General features: G+C 34.9%; 1 protein-coding gene across 1 annotated transcript; it reads left to right on the top strand.

Annotated features, from left to right (window-relative positions):
• The first annotated feature begins 600 nt into the window (after positions 1-600).
• Positions 601-8,420, top strand: LOC307146427 (torsin-1A-like). Its single transcript, XM_079850411.1, has 5 exons — positions 601-811; positions 1,879-2,144; positions 2,519-2,694; positions 2,840-2,973; positions 6,660-8,420. Exons 1-5 carry the CDS (start codon positions 655-657, stop codon positions 6,908-6,910), a joined length of 984 nt encoding a protein of 327 aa, XP_079706537.1. The 5' UTR covers positions 601-654; the 3' UTR covers positions 6,911-8,420.
• Positions 8,421-9,956: the final 1,536 nt, after the last annotated feature.

The raw sequence follows: 9,956 nt of genomic DNA, 5'->3' as shown, positions 1-9,956 counted from the left end.
ACATTTCTGAAATACATAACTTAGACAGTTACTTCTGATAACAGATCACTCTAAATTGCAATATGGACTCATGCACTTTCTGTAAAGCTGCTTTGAAATGATGTGTATTGTGAAAAGCGCTATATAAAATGTGAATTGAATTTAATTACAATTACAACATGAATGCATTTTACATGTAATGAATGCATTACATTACAAGGTGAATGACAGAAGTGCTCTTGGATTTAGAAAAATGTGCTCATTGACTACATTTTGTGCGAAAGCAATGAAAAATTATTCAGTTTGGTCTGCAGACTTTCACTTTCACTGAATGTGTGAAGACTTTTGAACATGTGGCTTCAGTATTGACCAATGCTTCTAAAGCTGTAAATGCTTTGAAATAATATGCAACTATTGTGAAAAGTGCTATACAAATAAATGTAAATTGAATTGAAATGTAAAGAACAGCTTACATTTCTGCAGTTGTCATGTAAACTCTGACCAATAAGTGTTTCGTTCTTGTAAAGAAACCAATAGATGCTTTTTAACAGGAAGCTGAATGTTTGCTTCCTGTTAAAGGATTATGTGCAGTTTCATCATCTCAATTCGTCATTTCCCCTTCCTTTACAAAAACTAAACCAAGACTGAAAGAAGCCTGAGTGATTCGCTTCCACAATGAAAGCGCAGAAATGTTTAACAATTTTATTTCTGGTGTCTACTATAACATTAGTGTCAGGTTTTCTGCATGTGTTGGTGCCGGTGGCTGTCGGCTCTTGCCTGCTTTACATGTTTTCTAAACCAGACGACTCTTTGCTGCCTTTTGACCAGAAACGTGAGTAAACCGGAAAATAATTGATCATATGTATGCCTATAGAGAAGTTAAGTTAACGATTCAGATGTTTTGCTGTTTGTTTCCAAAAGACACAGTGATTTCGAATGTCACAAAGTGTATTTTGCAAACTTTAATAACTTTCCAAAAATGTGTAAAGTTTTTTTGGGGTCTTGAAAGAGTAGTGATACATTTTATTCTGCGGACTAGGCCTACACAAGTTTTTTTCTTTGTTTTTTTTTTTGCGCGTGGTTAATTTTTTTTACAAAACGTTACCACGTCGCCTTGCCACATTTTAGGGACTTTGTACCTTACGTCGTAAATTTGTATTATGTTTCAATGCTTTTTAAACAAAAGGGAGAGATATGGAAATTATTTGAGACTCATTTCTTAAGAATTCATTTTCTGAAATTCAGCAATTATTCAGCAATAATTTTTATTTTAAATGTTATTATAATATTACTCTAATATAGCCTACTAGTCTAGTTTTTCGTGAGAAATCTGCAACATTATTACAGGTGTGGTTTTAGGTGTGGTAGGCTACTGTGTTTGTAACAAAGTGCCTGCACATTGTTAAAATGTTGCTTGCACGGTTAATTATATTATGCCTATAAATTTTAAGTTATAGTATACATATCGTAAATAATTTTACGTATAAATTATCATTGCAAACTACAAACAATATTTTTGACCACATAACTTTACATATTTCAGGTTTGGAGGCAGATTTAAATAAATTGTATTGTTTAGCCAACATGAGTGTGTTATGGCTGTGCAGTAGCACTTGCGTTATTGAATAATAGGCTTCAGTAATCGGAGGAAAAGGTGTTTTCCCCATAGCATAATACAATAGGCTACGAGTAAACGTTTCGAAAGGGAACCTGCATGAGCTGGTTTGAATTTTCTTCATCCAGCTACAGTCTGCTTATTTTGCTATAGTACCCCCACCCACCTTTCTTTTGAAATGCTTATTTTGCTTTCTGTGTTATTTGTAGTTATTTGTTTATAGCACAAATGATCATTGCAAGCTACAAACAATATTTGACTTCACATATCTTCACATCTTTCAGGTTTGGAGAAAGATTTAAGAGACTCTCTCTTTGGGCAGCACATTGCGTCTGATGTTGTACTAAAATCTGTAACATCATTTATGACTGACAGCAAACCAAACAAACCGCTGGTTCTGTCTTTCCATGGGACTGCAGGAGTTGGGAAAAATCATGTTGCTAAAATCATCGCAAGAAACATATATAAAAAAGGGGAAAACAGCAAACATGTTCACCTGTATATATCTGAGCATCATTTCCCACACAAAGAAAAGTCAGACTTGTACAGCGTAAGTAAATAAATGGTAGTCCTTTTAGCCTTGGCCTAAGACTCTAGCAATCACATTTACAACAAATGATTGCTTCTTGATGGCCAGGCTCTGTCTACCTTTAAGATGTAAGATGGCCCTCAAGACTCTCAGACTCAGAGTTGGCCAGATAGTTGTGGATTTGGGTCATTTACAGTTTCAGTATTTTCATTTTAAACAGTAATGAAGTTGTGTTTCTGTTTAACGGACACCATTTTTCGTACAGTATTCATTACTACACTGAAAATTTAGTAAATTGTATATTTAAAATTATAATATGTATAAAATGGTTGTAGGATTATTGCACATATCAGAAGTAAATTCTCTACTGGGATTTGCTTTTTCTTATTATTCAGGCACAGCTAAAGGAGTGGATTTCTAAAAGTGTATCAAGTTTTCCCCGCTCCATGTTCATATTTGATGAAATGGACAAGATGCAGCCAAAGCTGATTGACACCATAAAGGCCTTTCTGGACTACAATGCCCGTGTAGACGGAGTGTCATTCCACAATGCACTCTTCATTTTTCTCAGGTAAAGCTCTCAAATCATGGGTTTGTTTTTCAGATTTCCACAAATGCAGTTGTAGACAACATATTAGCTATATAAAAACAAAGTGGTAGTTAAATAGCTCTTCTCTCCCAAAACATTGACCTAAATAAGCTGTGTTTATTCTTAGTAATGCCGGTGGGAATGTGATTGCTGAAGTGGCTCTGGATTCCTGGAGAGAAGGCAAAGATCGGGAAGAGCTATGGATGAACAGCAAGGAAATGGAGACTAAAATCTTTCGAAACATTTTTAATAATAAAAACAGTATGTATTGAAAGATCATTGAAGTATTGTGAAAAAAAAAATATATATATATATATATATATAAATAATAATAATAATAATAATAATAATATATATATATATATATATATATTTTTTTTTTTTTTTTTTTTTTTTTTTATGAATTTCAAATGAAGAAAATATTTGAAAAGTGAAAATAAAGTGACGGGTATTTAATACTTATAATTAAAACTTGATTTGGTGTCTTCGCAGTGATCGGATTGGCTGGCAAATTGATGCTTGCAGCTCATATTGTAAGCCCAAAGTATATAGCATATGCGTACGTACATTCAAATATGTATAACCTTTTAAAATATAATCCATAAATGTATAACACAATATATAACTGTGGCTCCCTTCCTGGACCTTCGAGGACACCTTTACTGATCAGCAGGTTTAATATGGTTAGAGTTAAGTATGGGATGGGCTTAGGGACATGGACAAGTAAGGTTCCAAAAAGGCAGAATCCATTTATGATTTTAATAAATATAATCATACTGAATTAGGGATGCACCAATACCAATACTTTTAGTAGGGTAAAAACGGGGCTAAATGCGCAACGGGGGTAAAAGGAGCATTTTATTTTATTTTCCTCTAAACCACTATGTGGCACAAAAACTTGCAGCAGCACTTTCCAAAACATCTGCTTTTCAAGATGCACGTGGAAATTTGGCTGATCCTTGACGCAATCGTGGATGTTTTTTTTTAAATGTTGTAGATTTAAGTAGCAAATGAGAATCACTAAATTATTGAATATATTTTGAGACAAAGGTCTTGTTATTGGTTTTCAGTGTTGTTCAAGCTACGCAACAGTTTTTCAATAACGGAAGATTATGTAGCACAATACTACTTCCAATTGTTGACTTTCTTTGCTAGTGCCATATCCGACCAAACGTTTTAAGCAGTGTTCGAATTGTGTCAAAGCTCTCGGGGGGGTCCGCCCCCCCCCCCCCCCCCCCCTCAAAAAACAAACAAAAAAAAAACACGTAATAATATGCATATTTTCATTTATTTATTTCATATAATACTATAATTTCATTTACTTAACTTTTAGTGTTTCAGAACATGTTTTTGCAGCTGAGCATTAACTCTGTGCATAATTGATGAACAAAGACTTTTCTCCACCCAAAATCTACGTAATAATCCGGGGTTTTCCTGGCTCAAAATGAGGCGCTAAAATCCCGATCATGTATTTTAATAAGATAATTAAATGTGTATTTTTCGTAGACCATCATATAGCCTACTGTGTTTCCCACAGTATTTTTGTGGGTTGAGCTCGGTACCTCTAGGGGGGTCGGGGGCATGCACCCCCGTAAGAATTTTTTTTTACATTTTAAAGATAAATTCATTAATCTGGTGCACTTTGAGTCCCCCGAATCTGTTGTTAAAAATAAATAATCCACCCGCCAACCTCCCGAACCTATATGATATTCTCTGATTTAGATATCTGCATCTGATCATCACATTTCAATTATTCAAATTCTCAGTGTTGTTAAGCATGATAATATGATAAAATATCACACTGAAGTAGGCTGATTTAAAATTAAGATTTAATTTTTACTCTCTATACTCTTTCCCTACTCTCAGGGAACTGAGGTTACGTTAGTAACCGAGTACGTTATTTCATATTTTATTTTTTTGATATTGAAAATTGTTTTAATCAGGGCATTTGTCCGGTTGGGCAAGTACAATTCTCTTTCACTTGTCCCTTAAAAACACACGCACGTGTCCCGGACAAGCGTTAATGTCGAAATTCTATTCAGATCAGTAAATTACCAAACAATCATAAAAGAAAGAAATATTATCTTACCGTCATCGTGAGGTGAAAATGAGGATCCACTCTGCCAGACTCTCGTGATAGTGATTATCTATAGCACGAAATTTATTTCTCGTACCATTTATTCGCCAAAAATAGTTTTTGCGTGCATATGATACGCACTTTATGGCGTGTAATTATATAAATTGTCTCTGGTAATACGCACGTAGGCCTACTCCACACCCCTACTCCTACAAGGGGTTTGTAGTGCGAAAAAAAACAAAAAAAAAAAAACTCTTTTTGGCGTATAAATGGCATGATAAATAAAATGTAGGCCTATCTGTTTATAAATTCAACAGTAAACCAGCGTAAATTCCTTCAGAAAACAGCGTGTGGCGCACTTGAGCGTCTTTTCAGACGCAAATCTAATTTGAATTAGGGGAGAGCGGGGCACAACCTAACGCTTTTTGACTTTCTCAGTTTGTGTAAATCTACTTATGGTTCAGAGTATTTATTTTTTCCCACATTAATTTCCCACATGTCTAGTACAATTATGTGTTTTTGTTTTATTAATACAGTATATACTTTTTTCTTGACATAGCCCGAAAGAATGGAAGTGAAATGTGACAACATGCCCCATAGGTGGGGTACATTGTAACATGTGTGGGGCACATTGTAACATAACATATGGCAGCTTAAAATGTTATCTGATCTAATAAAAAAAATATACAAAACAAACTAAAATATTTTCTAAATAAAATACAATTAAAAAACTTTTTCATATAAAATAATGGCAATTTTTAATAATTAAATAGAAACTCATTTTTGAGTTTTGACCACGAACACATGAAAACACAGCTATACAACATAGTTCAAAACAAATAAATAATTAGTAATTTCTGGACATTGACTCTCAGTCTTTATTCACCTTTTTCTCACGTTTTCTCAATAAAATTAATAAAAGTATAGAATATAATAGCATATTTCTAATAGGGGCACATTGTAACGCAGTGTTACAACATGCCCCCGCCTGCACAACTGGGATTTAAACCCGGCTAGTGTCTTCTGCTGGTTAGCGAAACATTAAAGAACTATCTCAACTGTTAAATAACATCTTGGAGATTAAAATAATATCAGATTTGTCTTATTTTAAATAAACACAAAAAATAGAGATGAAAAATTAACTTAAGTAAAAAATTTACTTTTGCTATGGTTTAATAAATGTCTATGGATATCTTCCAAAAAAAAAAAATATTTTGGCGGATTTTTTTTCCTATATAGTGTTGATATGGCAACTAGTAAATAAACAAAGTTCCCTCATCCAAGCATGTGCGGAAGTATTTAAAACAAGCGTGTTACAACTATACAACTCAGATTTACACAAACTGAGAAAGTCAAAAAGCGTTAGGTTGTGCCCCGCGCTCCCCTACTTTCTAATGGGAGCGGCAGCGCAATACTTTGATTAAAAAAAAATTCTATTCTATTATTTTAGTTTTAATGAAAAACCACGGGACCCTCCGAGGTAATTTTTTTGTGCCTTATAGGGGACCCCCCCAGCCCCCCCAGCCCCCCCTCAATTCGAACACTGGTTTTAAGCAATTTCTGTGAAAAAGGGATGTGATCGACAAGCCCACTGTGCCGTTGCACGCTTAATCCAGTCTCTTATCAACTCACGCACAACAACTATAGTGTGAATATTTAATTTGTTGAACATTCTGTTAATTAGATACATTTACTTCATAGACATCCTTCTCTTAGCCTACATTACTGTGCCCTATGTTTGCTCTGTTATCTGTGTTTCTTTGTTTGGACACAAACATGACACACGCTGGCGTATCGGGGCCGGTACTGAATATTTGGTTGCATTTAGACATCAAATAACTCCTTTCATTTTTAATGTGTATGTCTACAGGTGGATTTCTGCAATCCAGTCTCATAGATCATCATCTGGTTGATCACTATATTCCTTTCCTACCTCTGGAGCTGAAGCATGTGCGTCAGTGCGTCATGGCTGAGATGGTCCATCTGAACATGACTGAAGACTTTGATCTGGCAGAGAAAGTGGCCAGAGACATGCCCTTCTTCCCTGAAAAAGAGAAAATATTTTCTGTTAAAGGCTGCAAGTCTGTCAGACAGAAGTTGGTCCTACAAATGGATGAATAGATGAAAGACTTTAGCAGCACTTGTTGTCCAATTAACTTTTAAACATACAGTTGAACTGCAATGAAGTATGAACTTATATTTCTGTTTAATTTAACTAATTAATATTTCTGTCTTGACGAGTGACATTGCTATTTGGAGTCTGAATTGGAGTCTCTGTATTAAAATGTAGATTCATAATCCATTCAGGTTTTAATAGTCTTCTCTCGTTTTGATGTAATATTCGTGATAAATGCATGAGCTAGCTAACAGGCTAGCTGGATAATGCACATTCGTCAGAGGTCGTCTAACTGCATGTCCTGTTATTATCGCCCTCAGAGCGCGTTTAATTGGTTATTTTCTTCTACCTTTTATTGCGCTTTATGTCGCGTTTTTATGTAATGGTCTAAACGCGACTATAGCATGTGTCACTGACATCCATTAGAAACTTCTGTATATTGCATGAAAGCTTACAGTATTTGAAATGGACACCTTTTATTTTAATACGCATGTTATTTTGTTTGTTTATTTGGGATGTGACAGAAGGCAGTTCGTCAATGAAGACTGAAATGAAATGAAAAACAGACCCATAATTATGAATATTTTTGATCTATTCAGTTTTATATTAATATTGTTTATACTATTAAACTATTGATTAATATTTGGTAATAGCTTTCAGTTGTATATTTTCAGGTAGGCCTATTTTAATTCTAGTTTAGGTTTAGTAATTATGTTGTATTATTTCATGAATTATTAAGTTTATATTTAACTTTTATTTTAGTTGTAGTAATTTCTGTACTTCTATTTAAACTTGTTTTTTTTCAGTCATTTGTCAATTAAGGCAACATTTTAAATTTACGGTTTTCATAATATTTATATTTTATATTATTTTAGCTTTATTTCAAATACCAAAAATGATTGCTCTAGTTTTAGTTAACAATAACAATGCAACTGATTTATATAATTCCTTCATTTATGTAGGCCAACACATTTATTTATAAATTTACCCTTCACATTTTGTTGTTTATTTCCAATATATAGTCAAGTCAAGTCAAGTCAAGTTTATTTATATAGCGCTTTTCACAATACAGATTGTATCTGTAACGATCACCAGCTGGAGTTGCCCTTGAGAGCCACCAGAGGGCACTCCACATAAGACTACCATCCACTCTCAAACTACATTTCCCAGAACTCACTGCCTGGACTCATTATCACATTCACTGATTGCATTCACCTGTGTCTCATCATCCTGTTAGTCTCAGTCTATATATACCTTTTTCATTCATTCACTCACCGCGAAGTCTTGTTGTACTGTTAGTCTGCATTTCCGAGCGTTTTCCCTGGTTTCTTGTCTTTAGGTTTATTTGGATTTCTTGCCCCGTTCCCTGGATTACTCTTTTGCCTCTGGTCCCTGCCTGTTTTGATTGTTTGTTTGTTTTGTTTGTTTGGACTGCCTACCTGTGTTTTAACCTTTTGCCTGTACATTGGATTACGCCTCTGGATTGCCCTTCAAATAAAAGCTGCATTTGGATCTAAACCTTCTTGTCTCGGAGCAGTTCGTAACAGTATCAAAGCTGCTTCACAGTATTAAATTAAAATAATACATCAATGTTTGTTTCTAGTGGAAAACGTCCACGTTTGGTAATGCTGATCAATAGTATTGTTGATAGATTGATTAATTAAATTAAATATCCCCAACTGAGCAAGCCAAAGGCAACAGTGGCAAGGAACCGAAAAAACTCCATCAGGTGACCTGATGGAGAAAAAAAAAACCTTGGGAGAACCCGGGCTCAGTCGGGGGCCAGTTCTCCTCTGGCGTCTATGAACTAGAGGTCGGATTTAACTGTAAGATTAAAAGTATTATATGAATGCCTGGCTGAAGAGATGCGTCTTTAATCTAGTTTTAAACTGGGAGAGCGAGTCTGAGCAACGAACAGTATCAGGAAGGCTATTCCAGAGTTTTGGAGCTAAATGTGAAAATGCTCTCCCTCCTTTGGTGGATCTGGATATCCTAGGTATGACCAAAAGCCTCGAATTTAGTGATCTTAAAGAGCGCGATGGATTATAGGGCGATAGAAGGTCCGTTAAATACTGTAGACTGGAGCTAAGCCGTTTAGGGCTTTATAAGTCAGTAGCAATACCTTGTAATTAATACGGAACTTTATAGGTAACCAATGTAGTGATGATAAAATCGGTGTTATATGATCATATTTTCTTGATCTAGTAAGAACTCTAGCGGCGGCATTTTGGACTAACTGTAGCTTGTTTATTGAGGATGAAGGACAACCGGCTAATAAAGCATTACAGTAATCTAGTCTCGATGTCATGAATGCATCAACTAATTTTTCTGCATCAGAAACTGATAGCATGTTACGTAGCTTAGCAATGTTTCTAAGGTGGAAAAAGGCTGTTCTTGTAACATATGAAATATGATTTTCAAAAGACAGGTTGCAGTCTAGTATAACACCCAGGTCTTTTACTGTAGAGGATAAAGTAACAGGACATCCTACTATGTTAAAGTTGTAGTGTGAGAGGTTTTGTGGGCGGTTTTTTGAACCGATGATTAGTACCTCTGTCTTGTCTGGATTTAATAAAAGAAAATTGCGCGTCATCCAATCTTTTATATCTTTAACACACTCTGTCAATTTGGATAATTTAGCGTTTTCATCTGGCCGTGATGAAATATAGATTTGAGTGTCATCAGCATAACAATGGAAACTAATTCCATGTTTCCTTATAATATTTCCAAGTGGCAGCATATATATTGAGAATAACAGAGGGCCTAACACAGATACCTGCGGCACTCCATAGTTTAATGGAGTTATGATCGATTTTTCTCCATTTAAATAGACAAAATGGTAGCGGTCAGATAAGTATGATCTGAACCAGCTTAATGCTTGTCCTTGAACACCAGTATAATTTTGTAGTCGATCTAAGAGTATTGTGTGATCTATAGTATCGAACGCAGCACTAAGATCAAGTAAAACTAGTATTGAGATACAGCCTTGGTCAGAAGCTAAGAGTAAATCATTTGTGATTTTAACGAGTGCAGTTTCAGTGCTATGATGCG

The sequence above is a fragment of the Squalius cephalus genome, assembly GCF_949319135.1.
Source record: "Squalius cephalus genome assembly, chromosome: 18".
Lineage (NCBI taxonomy): Eukaryota > Metazoa > Chordata > Actinopteri > Cypriniformes > Leuciscidae > Squalius > Squalius cephalus.
The sequence above is the reverse complement of the archived record's forward strand: the minus strand, read 5'-3'. Positions and strand labels throughout refer to the sequence as shown.

Coding starts and splice junctions, on each gene's coding strand:
- LOC307146427 (XM_079850411.1), top strand. CDS start 655: ATGAAAGCGCAGAAATGTTTAACAATTTTATTTCTGGTGTCTACTATA. Junction 2,145..2,518: donor AAAAGTCAGACTTGTACAGC/GTAAGTAAATAA, acceptor CTTATTATTCAG/GCACAGCTAAAGGAGTGGAT. Junction 2,974..6,659: donor CATTTTTAATAATAAAAACA/GTATGTATTGAA, acceptor GTATGTCTACAG/GTGGATTTCTGCAATCCAGT.